The sequence below is a fragment of the Mesocricetus auratus genome, unplaced genomic scaffold (genome assembly GCF_017639785.1).
Source record: "Mesocricetus auratus isolate SY011 unplaced genomic scaffold, BCM_Maur_2.0 Super-Scaffold_100018, whole genome shotgun sequence".
In the NCBI taxonomy this organism is placed as follows: Eukaryota; Metazoa; Chordata; class Mammalia; order Rodentia; family Cricetidae; genus Mesocricetus; species Mesocricetus auratus.
This window is the reverse complement of record NW_024429199.1, coordinates 32,964,530-32,987,936: the sequence shown is the minus strand read 5'-3', so window position 1 is coordinate 32,987,936 and position 23,407 is coordinate 32,964,530. Positions and strand designations below refer to the sequence as shown.

Genomic DNA, 23,407 nt, shown 5'->3' with positions numbered 1-23,407 from the left:
TTAGCTCACTGCATTGTTTCTGTTCTCTTTTCAAATGATACATTATAGGGGAATTTTTCTAATTCTTGGAGAGTTGTTAAATAGCATAATTCTTGACAGTGTTTGGTACTGGAGAGCTTCAGACGTGAATTATATCCGATACCAGACTGGCTAAAGTCAACAAGCAGGTGACTTTAGAGTCTGCGGCAGTTTGAATGAGAAAGGTCCCCATAGGGTCATGTGTTGAGTTTTTGGTTCTCAGTTGATAGAACTGTTTGGCAAGGATTAGGCGGTGTGTCACTGGGGGTGGGCTCTGAGATTTCAAAGAACTGCTATTCCAGTTCTCTATTTCTCCCCCGCTCCCATCTCTCTCTGAAGCAGGCCTGCCCATCTGATGTAAGCTCTCCGCTACTTCGCTACCACAATGCTTGCCAGCAAGTTGCTATGCTCCCCGCCATGATGATCATGGACTCTAACCCTCTGGAACCGTGGATCACCGATTTAAATGCTTTCTTTTATAAGTTGCCTTGGTTATGTAAGTTGCTATGCTCCCCGCCATGATGACCATGGACTCTAACCCTCTGGAACCGTGGATCACCGATTTATAAGTTGTCTTGGTTACGCAAGTTGCTATGCTCCCCACCATGATGACCATGGACTCTAACCCTCTGGAACCGTGGATCACCGATTTATAAGTTGTCTTGGTTACGCAAGTTGCTATGCTCCCCACCATGATGACCATGGACTCTAACCCTCTGGAACCGTGGATCACTGATTTAAATGCTTTCTTTTATAAGTTGCCTTGGTTATGTAAGTTGCTATGCTCCCCGCCATGATGACCATGGACTCTAACCCTCTGGAACCGTGGATCACCGATTTATAAGTTGTCTTGGTTACGCAAGTTGCTATGCTCCCCACCATGATGACCATGGACTCTAACCCTCTGGAACCGTGGATCACCGATTTAAATGCTTTCTTTTATAAGTTGTCTTGGTTATGTAAGTGCTGCTTTACAGCAATAAAACTAACTGAGGCAAACTCTCGTGATGAAAGTATATTTGAGAGCATAAACAGCTAAATGCCAGTAGCCCCAATCGGCTTCATATATATACTTGCAACATCCATTTTCCCTAGCAACAAGATTTTGGTCTGTGCAGGAAATTGAGAAATAGGAGAGAGATAATGGGTAAATGGAGATTGGATTAGTGCATGAGATACAGTTTCAGGAAATACTTAGATTTATCAGAATATAGGCCTCTCTACAGTTTGCTTTCATCATACACATTCAAAGATCAGATTCCATCAGTGAACACAGCCAAACAGCAAACACATTTTGTGTTAAAATTACTTTTATTCAGGATGAAAAATACAATACGTAACCAGATTAGATGACAGTCTGTGATTAGCTCTTTACCACATGTTTCAAAAGAACAATACACTTATTTCTCATTGTGGTTACTGCAATATAGTTCCTCTTATTACTCAGAAGGTTACAATGTAGTGTTTTGTGTAGTTTTTTTCTGTAATAGCAGATAGAGTTCATTTTGCATACAAATACAGGCAGGAACAAAAATAAAAGAATACATGACTTCTCAAAGTAAGAACAAGGAAGACACCAAATCTACAACCTGGGGTTCGGAGTTCAGGGAGTTTTGTTGATGTTGTTTAAACAGGGGCTTTCTTGGGGATGAAATGGCCTGACGAAAGCCCTAGGCTTTGCACACTGCGGTATATAAAGCTATGTCCAACACGATGGAGAAAGGTGGCTCTGAGGTAGAAAGGTGATCATGGCTCTCCTCTTATATAAAACAATGTTCTTCTTCTCAAAATAGCTATGCTGCAAATAGACACCCTTGCCCCCCAACCCACCCAACCAGTCCTAAAAGAATAGCAATTTCTAACTTCCGGCCTCCTAGCCAGATCCCAGCAAAAGAGAACCCAAAGTCAGCATGTCCTGATGTTCTAAAAGCACATATGTTTGAATCATAACATATTAACTTTACTTTTATTTCTTTACAATTGGTAATTAATTAAATGTTAAATAAAAAAAGAACCAAAAATGTAGTTGAATGCACTCAAAGCAGAGGCAGGGACACAATCATCTAAGCATCACTTTCATTCTGGAGAAATAGTGGTATAGGCTTGTGATTGGCATCCTTCCCAGACGTGCTGCTAGTCATGTGAGGGGTCATGTGACATCTGTCCAGCTGGCCCAGAGGTTCCCATGAGACTGGTACTAAGTATCTGTCTGCTTTCATCAAAAGCAGGGCTTTCAAAACTTACGAAGGACTTGCAAATACAAAACCAGCAATAAAAGTCTGTTTAAAGGGAACTGAAGACCATGATGCGAACACGTCTCACAATGGGAAAAGTCTGCTGCGTATCTTATGATGAAAACCAAGGCTGAAGGTACTAGCAGAGGCTGTACTGTACCAACTTTTGTTTCAGAGTCAAAATGAAAATATGCTTAAATGGCAACCTTTGGTAAGATGATTTTTGAGACTATTACACTAGAGTCTTTATTTTTCATAGAGATTGTGAGATGAAATAAATAAACACATCAAGATCTACTTACAAGAAAGGAATAAAAAGCAGGAGGAAAAATACCCAAGTAACCTTACCAATTAGTCCACAGGATTTTTACTGTAGTCATCCAATGGTTACTAAAGGGCTAAGTGGATGATGTCAACTCAAGTTAAATAGTATATCTAGAATTGCAGCTTACTCCACATATATAAAATATTTGATTCAAATATATGAATTTAGGAATTTGGCCAAATCATAAAAACAAATACACAGAATCTATTTGGTCGTGTGGCTGATGAATTATAAATAACCAAAGTACAATGGTAAAATAGTCAAATAATAAAGGAAATTATTGTACAAGGTTAATATGAGCAGCAGAAGGAATGTAATAATGCAAAGTGGTCTAATTCTTATGCAGTTTTTCTCTTGGTTATTAAAAAGACAGTTTCATATTAGAAAGCCCCCACCCACTCTCCCATGGTGTATATATTAAACAAATCAGTGACAAATGCATTACCACCTCCAAATACTTCTGTTAATTTACAGTTGCATAGAAAGGGGAGAAGAAAACAATAATATACGTTATTATAAAAAGCAAAATATCCTTTTCTCTTTGGATAGTCAGTGTTTTATTCCCTCAGTAGAACACACAGTTAACACTCAACAGCATGTGTCATGGAGCCACGGAGCTTCAGGTCGAATGGGACTTGGAATTGGCATTTGCAGAAGAGGGCAACACTGAAGGTCAGGAAAGGTGGGTTGGCTAGATGAATGCCTCACATTGCCTGTGGCAAGGGAAAACACCAAGGTCAGAAACAACATTTGCAAAAGGCTGTCTGGGTAATGAAGACTTGTCAGTTCTTCAAGGGAAAACAAGGGCTTCTTTCAGATCTAACCAAACTTCATATGGCTGTGTCCAAAGGGGACCCCTACTGCCCATGTGACTTCTGCTCCCTAAGATGAGGACTTTTCCTTCCACCCTGAAGTGACATGGCCAGCTTTTCATTAGAGTATGTTCCCCCAACATAAAGGGGGGAAGGGTGTCTAGATGTCTTTTTGTCCTTGCCCAGGCTGGAAGCCAAGGTAAAATTGAGAGGTCTTGGCTTCTTCTTGGGGAAAGTAGCAATGATGCTTGTGTTAGACTACCAAGACTACACCTCAGTCCTCCTAGGAGGAATTCTAGAGAGGGACACTTTAATAAAGCCAATGTCTCAGATGTCCCAGAGAGGAGAAGACTGGAATTACAATCCAGGTTGTGCAGAGGAATCCATTAAACAGAAAGCACTCAAGGATCTAAATCCAGGTCACACTGAGGAAGTGACATAAGCTTCCATGGGGAAGGAAAGCAACTGATCTTTTAAAAGCATTGAAATTAGACATCTTTTAAGAAATTACTCCAAAGTCATGCCACATGGAATCACGTGGGCTCTTCCGAGACTCCCAGTAAAGATCCCCTGCTTACCCGTGCTTCTCATTCTGTGGAAAGACTTTGATGCAAAACTGATTCCCCAAAATTGTAGGGAATTCATAAATTAGTTGCTAGCAAAGGTCCCCAAGGAGCTCTTTTACTTGTAGGTATACTAGAAGTCAGTTAGTCTTGCTTCAAGCCTATTCTCTATCTAACTTGCTTCTGCATTGGACATTTTGCTGGTCTGAAGGAGGAAAAATTCAGCCAGTGTTAATAGTAGTCACACTGGGTTTTTGGTTACGGGATACTGAGGTGAGCCCTTCCTGGTGAAATGGGAATGAAAGCCATCTCAGGCATATGCTCTCTCTCATTCCTTTCTAATATGGGGGTCATTGCAGTCATAGACTAGAGCTAAGTTCCATGTGGGAAAGAGATGTGTTACTCATTCATATTGATAACTAAAGTTTTGGTGTTAATTTATTGTTAAGAAATGGATTGAAATTATTTTCTCTTATTTAGGATTCAGATGCATACATTAAGTATGTGTATAACAGTTCTCTTTTTAGGCAGCAGAATTCTAAAAAGTAGAATTTAATTCTAAAAACAAAAAATCTAAATTTACAATTCCACGAATAAAAGTATAGCACAAGCATCCAGGTGAAAATGGACAATTTTGCTGACTTTCCACTTGACCCAGTCTATGGAAAATTCCACAGGGAAAAGAACAGAAAGTAGAGGATGGAAGGCAGAGAAGAAGGTGACCTCCAGAAGGAATTGTATGGTTACTGTACCCACCAGGTTGCTATATTGCTGGAACGATACAGCTCTTCTTCTATTCAATTTCTTCAAATCTAATATCAAAGTAGAAGGTCTCCCAGTTCACTCTCTACTTAAGGCCCTGTGCCATAACATGTCTGAGGACTGACAAGAAGACCCCCCTCTCCCTTCCTGACCTCCATCTCTACAGCCATGAGCCTACCATGGGGCCATCAGAACCAAACCCTTTGTCTCAGTTCTGTTACATGCCTCTGATTCTTGTTTGCATCCCATCTCCTCTGCTTGTATCACACAGAGATGGACACTCCTAGGTGAGTCTCCACAGCCTGCGCTCCCTAGTTCTTCAGTCTGTCCTGTATCACATAGAGATGGACACGCCTAGGTGAGTCTCCACAGCCGGCCCTCACTAGTTCTTCAGTCTGTCCTGTACTCTCTGGGTCATGTGGTCCATCACCAAATACGCCCACACTGCATACTCTCTGCTCATCCAACAACACTTCCTTCCCTGCTGGCTTGACTCAAGGCCCAGCTCTTCCTAAGGACACAGCATCTGGATAGCCTGTAAGAACCGTATAACTTTGTCCGCACTGTTCTGTACCACCATGGGCCTCCTACCAGGCCTTACAGAGGCTTTCAGGGTTAGCTTCATTTTCTTCTCCCTAAAAATGCTTATTTGAGTTTTACATCATCAGACTATAGCAACCCATTGTGCTGTCACCTGCTGGCCCCTTAAGCCATGCCTACTCACTCCTCAGGGAGCAAACATCTCAGTACCACCCAACTGGAGGCTGTTCGTAAAGCTAATGGGTTTCAACACCCATGCGCATGATTCTGCCAATACCAATACTCTGGCCTCTCTGTCAAGGATCCCACCCTCTCCCCTTTTCAGCCATTCACACAAATAGCCAAATCCAACCATTACCTTTACTTCAATTTCTACGGTCATACCTTCTGATAATCATCTCTAACTTCAGCTTACTTCTGCTAGGATGGTAATGCCACCCATCCTCTGACAGCATAAGATGTTGATCATTGCCCAGAACATGTCTTCACTTCTCTCACAATTGAACTCAGGACTCTGTTTCAATCCTTGAAATCACTTCTTTGCCTTTTCTCTTAAACAATGGTGCTCAACTGACTTAACATATTCAACTTTTCAAATCAGCTAATACAAAACTAATCACCTCTGCTTGTTTTGCCTATGAACTTCACTGTGGACAGAGGTCAACACAACCATAGGGATGGCTGTCACACAAAGCGGTGTTCCTCAACAGCCACCTTAGTCACACTCTGCTTATGGGTATGTCTGTGCCTCCACACATGAGCATGTCTTCCCATCTCTCTTTACAGATCAAGTTTACCTTATGCTATCCCACTCCCCTTTAAAACCCTTGCTTCCAGTTTACCAGGACAACAGAAGGCATCAGAAGAAGATGCTACCTCTCCCTACTGCGTCACAAGTCTGCTTCACAGATACTTGTCTTCTAGCCAAGACCCCAGCTCTGCTTGCCAACAAGATGAGACAATGTTCATTGCTTTGAAAAGACTAATAAATTCATGGAAGAAAATATTCTCCAAAGATTTATAGTGGCCCTGTGGTATATTGTAACTAATAGTTCCTCCTAAGAAACAAAACAAAACTAATAGTTAGCAGGCTACAGCTTCTAGAAGAGCTCAATATATCTTTTTAATGAAAAAATGCAATTTCCCCTTCATTGGAGTATTAATCCCTGTGTTACCCTTGTGGCATTTTAAAGTCAGTGTTTTGTGACAATGACCTTAAGTAGACATGTGAGATGAGCAGTCATTGAAAACGACAAGGAGTATAAATAGCAGGAATGAGAGCAGAAATCCAGCATGAGTACTTTGGGTATCTGGCATAATCTGGCTTGGGAACCCCATTTCCCTCCCCAACATCTTCAGGCCAACAATCTGTAGTATAGAATCAAGTAACAGCTAAACATCAAGTGGATCTATTCATTTATATAGAGAATGAAGTAGGACTAAATCAATAGTAGCAAATGGGCTTATTGTAGCTCAGAATCAAGACAGTAGAGTCAATCGGGCCATTAGCTCTTACCTGTGGCCTGCTGGGGACATTTGCTGAAAAAGAAAATAGAAGAAATCAATTGAGGGCTATGCTATTGCTTTGCGGCTTCCCTTCTCGTGCATTGAAATGTCTAGAATACTCCTCAGAGTGAGAGAACAGTTCTGTCCTCACAGGGACACTAGCAAGAAGTAGGGGCCGGCCTCCCCCACCCTCTGGCCAAATGTTCTAACCAAGGCTAGTTTCCACAGTTAAGTGTCTCATATTCCATGCAATTTAAAAAACAAACATTCTACAATAAATGCAAAAAAATATGATAACTCTTTAAAGACACATGTACTAAAACATTTAGGAAGCTCTTAGTTTTATAAAAAAAAAATCTTGAAAACTTGATTTCAAAACTGTGCCATGAATTTTTGGCTTATATATAATAAGCACTAAGTAGATCCTATATATTATATTGCCTATATAATTCAATTCTGACCAAAAGGGTTCTCAGTGGCAATTAGCATTTCGTGCCAGGCGGAGCTCATTCTTGCCTGGAAGCTGTGGGGAATGGTGGTTATACGTTTGCATCAATGAAAAGGGGCTAGTCTATTCTTCAGCGGTCTTCTGGATGAGATCAATAAGAATGCCTTACATGGGTTCGATAAGAGCACAGAAGTTACACTAGGGTGCCTAATTACCCTTCAGTGTCTTCCTTGTAATGAAGCCCACCCCAGAGAAGCTGATGTTGTGGGTTCAATGAGAGCTGGCCTGGCACTGTTGAGCGTATCCTAGCTCTCTGCATCGCCAGCTTCATCTTCCACTGAGATCATCCTCATGTCCCTTGTTCTTGTGATTTCCATTAAAAAAAAAAACCTCAGACAAGATTACACAGAGTATAGTCTAGAAGACAGCGCTCATTGCTGAGCAGTATGGAGCCCCTCTGAAGGAGAACAGTAATGACCAAAGAGACCACTGTCCATATCGACATTTTAGACAGGCTTCCAGTGGGTCTCAACCTTCCTAATGCTGAGACTCTTTAATACAGTTCCCCATGTAATATTTTCATTACTACTTCATAACCACAATTTTGCTACAATATCTGCTATGTGACCCCCAAAGGGGTCTTGGCCCACAGGTTGAGAACTGCTACTTTATACTATTTTCAAAGATCCCAGGGCTGGGGTGATGCTTGGCTCAGCTGTAAAGAGTACTAGCTGCTAGCACCCATATGCAACCCACAGCAATCTGGGTCTCCAGTTCTGAGGACCTGACTCCGTTAGCCTCCATTGGCACTGCATTTACATGGTATAGACATACAAGCAAGCAAAACACCCACGCACATAAAATAAGAAAAATAAATCCTTTTCAAAAATCTCAGGATAAGTATCTCTTCCTGAGGAAATGTGGGTGACCGTCCCTTACAAGAGGGAGAAGTGGTATATCTTTGTTCTTAACATACACAGTAACCTTGGAAGGGTTAGGATTCCTACGGCCTTCTGGGTAGGATATTTACTTCCTTCCATTGCCAGAGATGTGACTCAGAACCCATATTTTTTTCCAAAGAGTAACTTAAGGCTTGCTGTTTCACAGTTGTTTTACAAGCCATTAACTGTGTCCTCTAAGCTTGCCAATATCTGACACTTCCACTGCAGAATCATACTCAACACAGGGAAGAAGAAAGGAAGAGATTTGCTTTCTATTGATGGTAATATTGATTTTTGGCCAAATGGGGAGTGTCTCTAACTGTGTAGCATGCTTTCCATCTCCTGTTTTCCTGTTTTGTTTGTTTGTTTGTTTTTGTTTTTTGGGAAGGACATCAGTGAACCATGCTGAGTCATTGTGAGAAAAAATGAGAGGGTAAGAGGATCACCTCCCTGGATTGGCAGGACGGAAAATGTGAGCCCTAGTATTTGGGAGAAGAACCAGACTAAAACAAGCCCAGTTCTCCAGTCCTACAAGGTATGTTTCATGAGGGAAAAAAAAAAAGAATGAACCTGTGTAAGCATGTGAGATACATCCCAGGGTAGACGAGTTGAATTGTTATTAAGGAAGGACATGTTGCATACACATTCCATCTGAAAGATGGTTATGCTTGTCGCTTAAATAATGAATATGTAATTGTCAAATGCTTGATAGAAGTCTAATCCATTCGAGCCCCCTCCATGATCTCTTTGGTTTTTTTTTTTTTGTTGTTTTTCTTTTTTTTTTGAGATGGGGTTTCTCTGTGTAGCTTTGGAGCCTGTTCTAACACTCATTCTGTAGATCAGGCTGGCCTCAAACTCACATAGATCCAACTGCCTCTGCCTCCCAAGTGCTGGACTAAAGATGTGCGCCATCACCAGCTATGTCTCTTTTAATCAAATAAACGGCTGTAGGAGATCCCCTGAATAAGCTGCATAAGCATATGTTTTTAAGATAACTAGGAAATCATTGCACTCTTGTAAGTCTTGAGTTTTTGATGGATGCCATTTAAGACTGAGACATGCAGGGAGGTCACAATGGAACGATGACTATTAGGAATATCCTAAAAGCATTGGCTGCAGCAGCAAAAAGTGACCTCAACTTACTACAAATATTTCATACATTTAAACAACACAGGAAAACCATATGATGCTAACAGAGAAATGGTGACAGTCTTTAGTAGAAATTTTACTACAAGATTGGCTAATTGTCAGCAAAAACTAAATTCCATTCATTAATTCCTAGTCAGGATGAGACGGTGATGCCTGCCTCTTTGCTCTGAGATGCAATGCCATTTTAAAAGGCCACAATTCAAAGATGCCATCAGAGCCAACCATGATATTAATTTAAAATGCAAGAATTTTAAAGTCTTCCCAATAACACCATGTATACACGGCTGTAAAAAATATGCTAGAGTAAGCAATTCACTCAATTAGGATTTATGAATATAGACTCTCATTTTAATTCCAAAATTTCCACCAGTGGAAATTCATTTGTAGTCATGCAAATTTTTTAATCCACAAAGGATCAAGAATCGAGATTAACATGCAGATCAATTCACCCATCACACAGTGACTGCAAGCAATTTGAAAGTTCTTCGTTATAGGTACTCAGGAGATCGCTTTGGCATTGAGAGGGTGCCAAGACTATTTATTTAGATAAACTTCCAAAGGTGGTCAGTAAGCTTTGGAAGGTGCAGAGCCTTAATGAAATATTTGCTAACTGGGCTATTTAAAAGGAGCTTGAAAGCTAATGAATCCTGCAAAACCTTGCTAAGTGCTGTCTGGGAAATTTTCAACCATTAAACTTCCCCAGCTAGAAACATGATCGTCCCAGTAAACTACTAACTACATCGGTCTGGAAGCATTTATTAGGCACCAGATGTATACCATGCACTAATTGATTCTGTACCAATTTGAAATGATTCAATAATTCTAGGCAGAATTCTGACATATGCATTAATTTTATAAATAAGACAAAGAAGCCCTTTTTCAAAAATTGGAAAGTGTTCCCTATCATGCAGTTTTTTATGGCATCCAAAAAAATGAATACAAGTAACAACAAAGAAGAAACAATGCCATTTTCAGAAGAAAAAAATAGCATGTAAATTCCACAGGATTCTAAAATACACTATGCACCATTTCTTACATAACAGGTACTGAATTCTTCATAATAATACACCTGACTAAGAGCGCTCATTCACAGAAAATTTCAACATTATGAACACTGTTGGATGCAAAAACTGAAGGAAAATACCAACAGTTTTCTCTTAAGGAATTATAAGCCTCTGTAAATTATCCTGCGAGCACTGAAGATGATGTCACAGGTAGATGACTTCATAGGTAAAAGGTACCAAGGCAGGGGAAGGGTTTATCCTCTGCAGTGTGGTCTCCATAGAGACCAAACCTCATCTCAGGAACCAGTCACCTTGAACAGCTCAAATCTTGTCCCCCACCAATGGGAATTACATACTTGCATCAGGGGTCAGGGCATGAGGCAGCAACATTTACTTCTGAAGACTCTGTGTTATTTTATAATTTTAACTTTAAAATGTTTTATTATAGTCTGCTTTAAGCAAGCAAGAGATGAACATTTTTTAAATCATATATACATATTAGAATATTCTTTGAGAAAGATTTGAAGTGCTTTAGGGAAAGGAACTTATAAAAATCCTGAACTTGTGGCACAATATTTTTAATACCGAAATTATACACTTTGTGTTTACTACAGAGCATAGATGTAAGTATATGTCACACTCTGATTTCACTGCCAACAGATTTTTAAATTGAAAAGGTCCAGCATGACATTTAAATAAAAACTTCTAAACAGAACTCAATTTACAGAAGTTGTTTTTAAAGGATGAATGCATTTAGGTGGAAGCAGAACTAAAAAGTAATAGTTTTCAGAAATTTTAATTTTGAAACTCTCATAAAAAGTGGGAATTTTTTTCTAGCCATTGAATTATCCATAAGTCAGAACAAAAACCTCTCAAGTGAAATCCAACCTTGAACTACAATTAATATAACAGATTTAACATGATCATCTGTAGTACCAAAGACTGTTAAATTTTTTTCCCACTTAGGACGAAACTGAAAAATAAAAACAGTAAAGTAAAAAAGCCTTGGTTTACTGACTGGCTGGCTTTAACACCAGTTTGAGAGGATTCACACCCCCCAATTATAAATGGCACATTCATGATCTTTAGGAGTATTTAAAACTATGAATGTAGTGTGGCTATGGCCTCAGTTGCTGAGCTGAGAGACCACAGAGGTCTCTAAGGTGAGAGTCCAGCCGAGTCTGCAAGGTGGCAAGAGGCCAGAGAGAAACCACTTAAAAAATCCAATCGATTAAAATCATTACATAATTTCCCCTGGGGTTTGGAGTGCTCTCATTGGGTGACTTTCTGGCTCTTGGCTGTTCATATGGAGAATTCAGACTCATAATCTGTGACCCTGAGAATTGTTTGGCTTTTTCACGATGATTATTTTATTTTCTGGAGAAAAAAAAATAGAACACTTAGAAGGGTGAGGCTAAGCCGGAAATAATTTCTTTCTGAGCTGACTATGAAGACGTCTGATAATATGTATCAAGAAAGGTAGGGAGTTACCTTAGACAGGTTATTAATCCTAGTTTGGCAGGCCATCCAAGGATCTTCTTTGAAGTAATACAAGTTTCTGATAGCCTGCACTTAAGGGAAGTTTTGTCCTAAAATCAGGCATTGTTCTAATGGACTTTTAGTCACTTACGAGGCATAGGGAAAATCTTCGAGAGCAGAATCATACTCTCATTGAACCTCAGGGTCTGTCTGGCGTCTCTGTGGGGTTTCATTTTCTTTGTCAACATAAATGCCTGCGTTATTTCAAAACAGCCTGCAATCTTGCTCCTAACGCTGGCTTTTGTTATCATACCAAAGAAGACAGAGGATGGCAGGCAGAGAAAGAAGACAGGCCGCAAGACGCTGCCATGGTGTTATGATCTTTCTACTCACGGCTGCAAGAGGGAAACGTGCTGTTGATCTGCTCCATCACCTCTGTGAGATCTGTGCTGGTGTCATGAGGCGGGGCCAGCAGGTCCTCAGATGCTGTGACACAAGACGGAGAAAGCAGGGAGCTTGAAATTAATGCCTGTTCTTTTCCAAGAGCCCCGTGAAGGTAAAAATATTGCAACCAACCTTCGAAATATTAATGGGATATGAATTCTCATTGAGAAGAACAATTTCAGAGGGAAATAAGAGACACATCTGTATTCATATGACATGTGTAAAATACACACATATATATACACAGAATGGAGATACAAGCAGGGGACTGTACCCTGGTCTTTGTAAAAGCTAAGGAAGCGCTCTACCATTGAAATAGAGGATATACCCCAGAACTAGACTTTTATATAGCTAAAAAATACATTCTATGTTTGTGTGGATAAATTTATATATCGAGAGTGTAAAACTAAAAAACAAGCTACGGTGGATTTGATGCCAATGCATTAGTTGAAAATCCAATATTCTGCACATGAAAATATTCTACCAATTTCTTTCTTCTTTGAATTTTATTTTGGAGCTTTTATCATAGGCTATTTTATCTTGATGTAAAAGCAATCTATGCTACAGTACTTTGTGCTTTGATACGTATTGTATTCTAGGATCAAAACCACAATAGTGTTTTTAACACCGTAATTGTTGGGGAGAGGTCCTTTTTGTGGCTGATGGTGCTGCTGGCACAGGCAGAGCCATGCCCACTGAGACTAGGAGGGATAAATTAGGAAAAAAACCCATATTTTATGATATTCTTCAGCATTACTTGTGGAATGCACACAAATGTAAAAATCGTAGAGAAATAATATATTATAAATGCTTGTTCTCAGGTGTTGAAGAGATGGCTCAGTAGGTAAGAGAGCTTGTAGCCTGGGCATGAGGACCTGATTCCAGAGTCCACCTCAAAGGCTGGCTGTGATCCTGTGTGTCGGTAACCCCTAGCGATGAAGGGGTGAGGCGAGCTGAGGCAGAAAGATTGCCGGGGCTTGCTGGTCACACTAGCTCCAGGTTTAGTGAGACATCCTGTCTCAAAGAATAAAATGGAGAGTGAGGGCTGGGCCCCGATGTCTTCCTCTGGCCTCTGGGAGCACCTTCACACTTCACATATATGTACACACACACACACACACACACACACACACACACAGAGAGAGAGAGAGAGAGAGAGAGAGAGAGAGAGAGAGAGAGAGAGAGAGAGAGAATATTCTCAAGGCAGAAAACATTAATTTCTTGCTTATTTCAAATGAAAAGCACATTTGTTATCATTCACCAAAATTGGATCCACTCCGGCACATTTTATAAACAAGCACATTATAACCAAAGTGTTTTCGATAGTATTAAAATGGCTCTACAATCACTTCAGACTAAAGAGAATAATAATGTCTTATGCTGAAAGAACCCAGATGTGAGGATGCTAACAAACTGAAGAGCAAATGGATTGCTGTGCCCAAGGCCAACTGTGGGCAATGGCTTTACTCCGGTGACACCCACCTGCCTGCTGGAACTGTGGGCTGGGGTCAGGGTCAAGGGAGCAGCTCAATGCAGAATGCTGCGGCGAAGCCCAGGGGGAGACACCGTTGATGCGGGAGTCAGATTCAGGCTGAAATCACATGGCAAGTTAGGGTAAGAAAGACGCACATAACGTAGAAGAAGGGGTTCTTCCCCCAGTCCCCACCATGGGCAACTGAGGCTAAACACGTGCTTGTCTTTGGGTGACTTGAGATGCATGCTGGCATCTGATGGATAGGAGCATGAGTAACCATATGTTCTTTCTGTCTTTGCCCTTTCAAGAACTGACTCGGTTAAACTTCAGGATTCATTACTTCTGCTCTTTTCCCCTCTCAAATTATACATTTGTTTTGTTTGTTTGTTTTTTGAGATATGGTTTCTCTGTATTGTTTTGGAGCCTGTCCTGGCACTCGCTCTGTAGACCAGGCTGGCCTCGAATTCACAAAGATCCACCTGTTTCTGCCTCCCAAGTGCTGGGATTAAAGGTGTGCGCCACCAACGCCCGGCTGTGCATTATTTTTACGTCAACCTAGTGAACTTGGAAGTAGGTCGGGTTTGTCTTTCAGAAGGTAGCATTGGCATTCTAAAATGGCAAACGTACTAACTTTCAAAACTGCTCCCTTCAGAGGTGATGTTGAGAGAGGATTCCTCAGAGTGGTTCTGTATTCAGCAGTTTGAATACGGATTCCAGCTGTGATGCTCAGAAGTGGTATAGGTCTAGGCAAACCACAGAGCCTTCTGCGTCACAGATGTCGTGGGCATAAACTGCTTTAGTGTTAACTTGGTGTGTACTCAAGAGTCAAGGGGAAGCTATGCTAAAAGCTTTACAAGCCATAGCCGTGTCATAGAATTCTGTCTGGAGAGTGATGAATGAGTCTTTCCAAAGCCATTTTCACAGCCTGACATAGAGCAAACCCTCCATAATGGCTCCTGTGCATATCTTTGAACAGGCGATGGGTGTGCTGATAAGTACATGGTCAAAATAGAAGTAGGATGGAGAGAATGGGAATGTAGAAGTTGCTTTTTTAATGCAGATTTTCCATTAGATCTCTATTAGTAGTTTCCCCTGTTTATATTGAGTTACATTTTCCATCTACTTCTGGCACTTATGCTAAATCCTTACAAAGAGAAAAGAACATCACCGACAGGGATAGTCTGAGCTACGTGGATATCAGCTAGCTCCAAAAGCATTACTGTGTAATTCTGAAAGCACATGAGCCATTAGGTTCTGATCTAAAAGGATGGAGGGAGTGGGGGGAGGTTAGAGTGACTCCAAGAGCCTTTTCTTTCCCCTAAGAGCATCAACCAGCTGCAGCAAGCAAATACTGCAAGCAGAGCTTCTGGGATGGCCCCAGGTGGACACTAAGGTGTGCATATTAGCATTTGATGCTCTTAGACAGTGGTTCTCCACCTTCCTAATGCTGTGACCCTTTAACACAGTTCCTCATGTTGTGGTGACCCCCAACAGTACAATTATTTTCGCTGCTACTTCATAACTGCAATTTTGCTACTGTTATGAATGGTAATGTGAATATTTGATATACAAGATATCTTATACGCAACCCCTGTGAAGGGATCATTTGACACCCCCTCCCCACTAAGGGTCTTGACCACAGGTTGAGAACCACTACTATAAGTGATCACACAGGAAATCCGTCCTTTATTTAGGCACTACTTGGGAACTTCAAATTCACTCTACAAGGAACATGTTCCCCTATAGTGGCATCTTGCTTTGCCAGTGAACTTGCGGTGGTGGCCACACCCTATGGGTGTGGCTTCAGGTGTGCAGACATGACCCTTCTGATGTTCAGATGCAGTCTCGGCCCTTTCGATGGATGCTCTCACTGTAACCCAAGAGATCAAGCCAGCCCCTCCTCTACCTCATAAGGGGTCATGTCTGCACACCTGAAGGCAGGCCCATAGGGTGTGGCCATCACCGCAAGTTCACTGGCAAAGCAAGATACCACTACATTTCCCCTCAGTGTATGTGATATTGAGGTTAGGACAAGCAGACAATCTGAGGTCTTAACAGAAGGCCAAATCTTGATTCACTTAGGAAACCACTATTTCCTAAAGATACAGTATTTTCAGGCTTTTAAGTAAATGACTTCCACAGTCATGTCAAAGAAACTCTACACTGATGGGCAGAGAGAAAAGTTAATGGCCAAAGGAAGGAGAGAGATCTACTGCTCATGATGTAGGTAATGCAAAAATTGCAATGCTTTCAAGAATCCAGACAGGATAAAAAGGCCCCGATGACAACTATGTCAAGATGGCTTTTTCAAATGCAAGCAAATCCATGGAGGAAAGTTGGTTTTGCTTTGATGCAATACATCACTTATAGGAAAAAAGACATCTCTATTAGGATGTCACAGGATACTATACCACACAGGCTGGAGAAAAAGGCAACTGTGACGTGAATGTTGGTGCCAGTAGGGAAGTCTTTTGTGGGGATTCAGCCCTATAGGCATCTGCGGCAGAGCCTTCCTCCTGGTTAGTTCCATGTGTGGGCTCTCCTCTTCATATTTAGTCAGTCAAGCCATTAACTATTTGCTGTGTGCCTGTCTTCTCTCATGTGACTGCTGGGAGCAGGAAGGCAGAAGCCATACCCATGTTGGATCTTTCCCCCATAGGGATCTGTTGACCAGCTTGTTACTAGGAGCTTACTTCTCATTTCCCTCCTGATAAGGCCTAAACTCAAGTTCCCATCCTTATTGCCGGAGGGGCTTGGGAACATGAACTTCCGGCCTTGGCAGTTTTCCACCATGCTGCTAACTGGTATATAATGCTCCCCTCTTGTAGCAATAAACAGCATTCTCCTTGCAAGCATGACCCTCTGTCTCTTGTCTTTATTTCAATCCTCAGGTCCTTGCCCGAATCCATGACGACTGTTGTAGCGTGGGTGCTACACCCTACACTTCTTTCATAAACCAAAGAACCATGGTTTTTCAATATTGTAAGCTATTAGCCAGTGACGAACCATAAATGTATCAGCTACTGACCAATATTAAAACATAAAAACAAGAGAAAAGGAAGAGGAGAGGGGAAGCGGAAGGAAAAGGCAGGAAGAAGGCGGAAAAAGGCAGGGAAAGGGAAAAGGAAGGAGAAAAAAGAAAAACAGGGAGCACAGGGCAAGAGGGCCGTGCTGTCTTTGTTAGAGGCATGCAGTATTTTGTATCCACCATGAACACATTGTGCTTCTTATTGTCACGAAAGTTTACAAGCCTCTGCTATAGAACATTCCCCCAGTGTTAGGAAATAACAGTGGCAAATTACTGGCCACCTGTTCCTCGGGTGACTTTTGAGGTACCTGCTCACTCCTGCCTGGTTCACTGATTAAAGATTTTGGTCACTTGCTGTCCCCAGTATCCATGGAGGCTTTCCTTCTGTAGCACAGGTTCATGTGTGCCACAGGATTTTTTTTTAATTAAGATATCCCAAGCTGAGAATTTAGCACAAAAGAACGGGGAATTCTACAAAGTCAGATTACATTTGTACACATGAACAGGGATTTGTAAGGCAGTAAAGCCTGAATTAACCGAGGCAGTGAAGAATTGAAGATGGATTATCTTAACAGCTACCAAGGCCAGACCCAGGCTTCTGGGAGGTGGGCACGTACCACGCAGGACTCCGCACCCCTACCTGCTCCAGAAGCTGTCTGAGGCGGTGCAGCTGAGACTCCAGCTGCTTATTGTGATCTTCCAGTATCTGCATCCTTGCCTCCAGCCGCCCTTTGTGCTGCCGAAGCAGTTTGGCCTCCGCTATGAGTTCTGAGTCCTCGGATGTGTGATGGGGAGACACGGTGGACTCTGGAGGTGAGCCCACAGGGAGCCCCCTTCTTAAGTGTTGCTCCTTCAGCTGCTCATACTCCACCTGCAGATTTCTAACACAGAACAGAAATAGAACAGATTATTATTGGGTCTATCCTCTTCTCTCCCAAAACTGGCTAGGAACTCCGAGTTTAGTTCGCGCGACTACTTCATCCTCTGGAAAAACATTCACTAACAGGAAGAACATGGGCTTCAAGCAGGAGGGCTTCCAGGTTCCATCACTAAAACCCAGCTGCAGCAGACTCCACTCACACCCCAGCCTGCTATACCCTCCCAAACCTCAACCTCACTGTGCTGTCTCAGATAACAGCTTGGCAAAGACGGCAAGGAGGGGGCTGTTGGCCTCCTCAGGAGGGAGAGCTGTGTGCTTTCTCTTGCGGGGTCTACCACACCTTTGTTCTTCCTCCAAGTCAGCAATGATCCGCTCCAGTTCCCCACGCTCTTCCCTCTCCACGGACTTCAAGATCTGAGCTGGGCTCTGTGGCTGGCTTATGGGAGACTCCCCGCCCAGAGTCTGGCAGTATTGCTGGATGAGGGCATGCTCGTCCTCCCTAGCAAGACAAAGATGGACAGCAGCTCACATCTGGGTGGTGAGGTCTCTGAGCACACAAGAAGTAAGAACAGTAATGTTGGGACTGGTGGCTGGACCAGGCTGCCTTGGAACTCTGTGTCTCCATGATATTCCTGTATAAACTCAAGCAGGATGTTCAGGGCCCGTGCGTGAGGAACTCAACATTTCAAAACACGAGTGTCACAATCTATGATTCTCACAATCCCAAGAGAGTCATTCCACTCTACGGAGAAAATAAAAGAAGTTCCTCCAAATAATGGCAAACAGTTGCTATAAATCAGGCTTAACTGGGTGAATCCCACTTTATGGCCATAGGCTGCATGCATCCAGGAATAGCTTGAAATGTGGTCCAACATATGTGCTGATAACAACATACTGTTGCAATGTCAAAGGTTGGACATGCCTAGAAGCAGTTAATCTAAAAGTTAAAGATGTTGTAGGCAATCATATCAATCATTGACTACCAACACAGTAGATTAAATGATCACTGAGCTAAGAACAACAATCCTCACATTTTATTGTAACCAATTTTGCAATGTTTGATAACCCGAAGGATTTATAACTTATATTTTTATTTAAATAACAACATAAATGCAATTGTATGTATTTATAAAAAATACCAACAGACATTTTACTTTGTGCAATCACAAGTAATTTCAGGACCAATATCTTGCACTAAATCATTAATTGCATGTAATTCAGTGGGGCTCTTCATCTAATGATCTATTACCGAAGTAGATAATATCAGCATGGAGACAAAGCCGGTCTGTCTGTGGCAATGCTTTTCAGTCGGCCTGGAATATGATTTCTTCCTTTCCGAGGCAGATACAGTTGGATGTCCTCAGAAAGGTGTGACTGCCACAGCTCCTGACTCATGAGATTGCAGAGCGCTCTAGCACACCGGACCTACCTAGCCCGTTTTGATAGACTTTGGCAAGCAGGAGAGCTATAGGATAAGGCCTCAGGAAAATAAGACGTAAATGATGTGGCCACTGGAGTTTAAAATGGAACTGGCCTATGGCTGAACCTTCAGTGTAAGCTGTGTGGCCACAGGAATCTCTCAGTATCCTTAGCTGTTGCCCTGGACCATACATCCTAACACAACCAAGGGGGACCTGGCAATCCTGGGCCTTCCACTGTTTCATCTGGTCCTTGAGATTGCTCTGCCCTTGTGCAGGTGAATAGTACAGGATGCTGGGCAAGCACTCTGAGTCTTGTGTGTGATAAAAAAAAATCCACCCTTGTGTGGCACACCTTCACTTTGCCTATTAGGGGTCTGGAATTGCCATCTACAATTTAGAGTGTTTTTGGAAAAGGTGTGCTTTGGCACAGAGGTCAGAGACACAATGAAGCCAAGGAGAAAACTGGGTATTATGTTCTCTGAAGCACCAGAACCCAGTTCCAGTGACCCACTGGTGACTTAGTGGGCCTCCTTCCTGTAAGTAGCTTCCCCTTTTCCTTTCCCCACTCCCCTGAGGAGACTGACTGTGTACACACACTGGATATACTCATACATATTAGTGTGTGTATGTGTGTATACATATATGCTACATGCATGTATTAAAAATAAAATTCATACATTTTGCCTAAGCTTAAGTGCCTAATTTCATCTCCCTCCTCTGATGTGGGATGTCCTTCAGTATGTTGCGAATATGTGTTGCTTTTATTGGTTGATGAATGAATCTGTTTTGACCAATGGCCAGGCAGAATAGAGCCAGGTGGGAAATCCAAGCAAAGATGCAGAGAGAACGAAGGTGGAGTCAGAGAGAGGCCGTGTAGCCTATGGGGAAGCAAGATGTGAGGTAACAAGCCACGAGCCTTGTGGTAAAATACAGAATAGAAGATGGTTAATTTAATTGTGAGATCTAGTTAGTCTTACATAGCCATTGATCAAACAATTATAATTAATATTAAGCCTTAGACTGGTTATTTGGGGACTGGTGGGTGGGATGAGAAGCCTCCAACTACACTCCTCCTGTTAGATGTCTTTTGACCGGGGGTGACTGATGGACTGTTTACAACAAAGGTAGAGAGAACAAATAACGCAGGTAGATGGCATCAGAAGTGGAGCTGGTCATGGTATCATCTTTTCACTGGTGTCCTGAGGACTCAAAAGATGAGAAGGGCAGAAAAACGGGTTAACTTTTCCTGTGAATCTGACACAAGTCCTGGGCTACCCACACAGAGAAATCTGGCTGGGAGGGTCAACAAGATGACACGGTGGTAAAAGTGGTTGTCCTAAGCCAGGTGACCTGAGTTTGATCTCTGGCACCCACAAGGTGGAAGGAGAGAACTAACTCCCATAAGCTGTCTTCTGACTTTCACCACACACACACACACATACACACGCACACACACACGCACACACACACATACACACGCGCACACACATGCACACACACACACACACACGTAATAAATAAGTATCTTTTAAAGTTGGGCACTAGGAAGCCCCTTGAAATTCTATTTGGGAAGCATTTTGTTGTCAACATTTATGTAAGTTCGCCTCTTTTGTAAACTTGATGGTGTACAGTGTGTTGTTATAATTATCATGGCCACTAACAGTACATTCTTTGTTATGGTGTCTAGAAAAGAACTAAAGCTATCTCCACAAAAATTAAAAAAAGAAGTAATTTACATGTAGTATACAATTTGGGCCTTAAATGTTTTTCACAGATTATTACTTATAAAGGTTAAATTCAAAAATAGATACATTCTAGTCTTCAATAGTATATAAGAAAAACCAAAAGCACCCTCATTAGGTAGATGCTGCATCATGAAGCAGATTAGGGTTATTAAATATCAATAGTCTATATCATGCTTAGATAGAAAGTATTTTTTAAATGTAGGTCTGCACCAAGAAGAATCATTAGATGGAATATAATTATACTGTTTTTTTTTTTGCATTAGTACCTATCACATGATGAAAGAACTGTGATTCTCTTGATGACCTTTTAAACCCAATCGTCTATTCCTGGTTTCAGATTTACAAACAGTAATTCCAATGTAAACCATGACCAAGCTCCCACCACGAATCAATGTCCCTCAATGGCAGAAAGTAGATGGAGTGAAAAACCTGGCAAAGGCCTCTGGAACTTCTGAGGTTTCCTAGGGTTGCCCTGAGTCCTGTCTCTTCCTAAGATGTGTATGATCAACTCTTCCTACAAAGATACTTAGTAGCCTTAAAATTAATGCCCCCTTCAATCACCCAGAGTCAGGCTTTTGGAAAAATAGGGAATGCTCGGATGCAATGTATGTGGGATCAAAAGCTGGGAAACTGGCTAAGAAATTCCAGGCTGAGGAATCAGCATGATAGATGAATGTGCAATGAACAATGAAGGAGTTCATGGAGGGGAAAGCTTGGGGAGAGGACAGGGGATTGTTTCTGTGGTCAAATTTGAGGATCACAGCCACCTCAAACATGACTTATTCCATCTAAGGCATGTTGGCTATCGTTGAAGGAGCAACAAACAGCAAAGCATCGGCCAGTGGTTCTCCCTAGCTCTGTGGTTGGAGGGCTTTCAGGGTGGACAACTGCAAGCTCACCATTCCATACAGAGCATGGAGAAGGACGCAGCTGCATGACACCTGACTAAACACAACCCAGGGCCAGAGAGGACAGGGAGATTAGTAAAGGTGGCGGCCCGTGCCTGTCATGGGGTGAGGCAGAAGATTGGAGATTGGAGGCCACAAAGTAAAATCCTGTCCAAAAAAGAGGGGGGAAAAAGAAAGACAAACAATAATAATAATTGTAAAAAAAATACAGGACTGATGGGTTCTGAGCACTGTCTCTTAAAAATATTTTCATTTAATTGTAGCCGCACATACATGTGAGGATGCCCCAGGTTTGGTGGAATAGGGCGGGCTCTACCCAACAGCTCACAAACAACTGCCTCTCACTAACGGCTCCATCACTTGCTCTACTGTGCTCTAGGAATAAAGCAAACATCTGTTGAATGAATCACCACATCAAATGGCAGCATACGAAGTCTGTTCAGCTGCTAATCATCTGCTTATCTTCTCTGTTCTGAAACATTAGTGATAAAATTTAAAACTGTTTGTTTTAATTTGAAGACAGTGTATATTAAATTCAAACACTGCCTGTACTCTGTTCACATACCAAGATAAACACACGTCAAAGAAATTAGATTTTTATCTTAACTATTATTTTTTTTAATTTCATCTGATTCCCTGCTACTTTCAACACTGGTGAGAATTAGACTTATTTTTTTTTTTAACAAAAGCTACTTAAGACACTTAGTTACTTTATATGTAGGTTACATATGAAAGAACAGTGTAAACACTGGAAATGGTTTCTGGTTCATAACACCTAAATAATAATGTTTAAGTCATGACTGTATGATGGGATAACTGCTAAGATACCAAACTTTGATGTTTAAAATTGAAAAAATTCCCAAGAGCATCCATGCATAAGCTTAAAGACAAATGAACTGTAAAACACACCTAAGGGAAACATTCTTTATCTGATTGTTTAGCCGTGATACTCAACCTGTAGGTCATAACCCCTTTGGGGGTTGAATGATGTTTTCACAGGAGTCATATAAGACTATCTGCATGCCAGATATTTATTTTTATTTTTTATTTAAATTAGAAACAAGCCTTCTTCGCATGTCAATCCCAGCTCCCTCTCCCTCCCCCTCCTCCTTGCCCCCCATCCTATCCCCCCCCTCTGCTTCTCAGGGAGGGTGAGGCCTTCCATAGGGGATTCCTAAAGTATGTCATATCATCTGGGGCAGGGCCTAGGCCCTCCCCCCATTTATCCAGGCTGAGAGAACATCCCTCCACATGGAATGGACTCCCAAAGTTCATTAGTACGCCAGGAATAAATACTGATCTAGTAACTGAAGCCCCATAGATTGCCCAGGCCACCTCACTGATACCCACATTCAGGGGGTCTGGACTAGGCCCATTCTGGTCTCCCAGCCATCAGTCTGGGGTCCATGAGTTCCCCCTTTTTCAGGTTAGCTGGTTCTGCATACACGCAATTCATAACAGTATCAAAATTACAGCTATGAAGTAGCAATAAAAATAATTTTATGGTTGGGGATTAGCACAACATGAGGAACTGCATTAAAGGGTCACAGCATTAGGAAGGTTGAGAAGCACTGAATTAAGATATTGTGCTTGGCTTTCTCCAGTCTTTGTTAGTGAAAAATACGTAAGCTCTATGCTGTAGATCTTTTCTGGTCCTCCTAGGCCTCCCTGTCTGGTCAAACCACACTGATCCCACAAGTCACATCAGCTTGAAAATATGGAATCC

General features: G+C 41.8%; 1 protein-coding gene across 9 annotated transcripts in view; it reads right to left on the bottom strand.

The window, feature by feature from the left end:
* Positions 1-1,310: 1,310 nt before the first annotated feature.
* Positions 1,311-23,407, bottom strand: part of Utrn (utrophin) — a 485,772-nt gene continuing 463,675 nt past the window's right edge. For all 9 annotated transcript variants that reach the window (XM_021224511.2, XM_005065869.4, XM_040758232.1 and 6 more), the window contains 6 exons: positions 17,948-18,106; positions 17,368-17,608; positions 13,708-13,816; positions 12,175-12,267; positions 6,771-6,793; positions 1,311-3,290 (listed from right to left, as the gene is read on the bottom strand). In XM_021224511.2, coding sequence (XP_021080170.1) covers positions 3,282-3,290; positions 6,771-6,793; positions 12,175-12,267; positions 13,708-13,816; positions 17,368-17,608; positions 17,948-18,106 — 634 coding nt within the window. In that variant the 3' untranslated portion in view covers positions 1,311-3,281. The remainder of the gene's footprint in view (positions 3,291-6,770; positions 6,794-12,174; positions 12,268-13,707; positions 13,817-17,367; positions 17,609-17,947; positions 18,107-23,407) is intronic.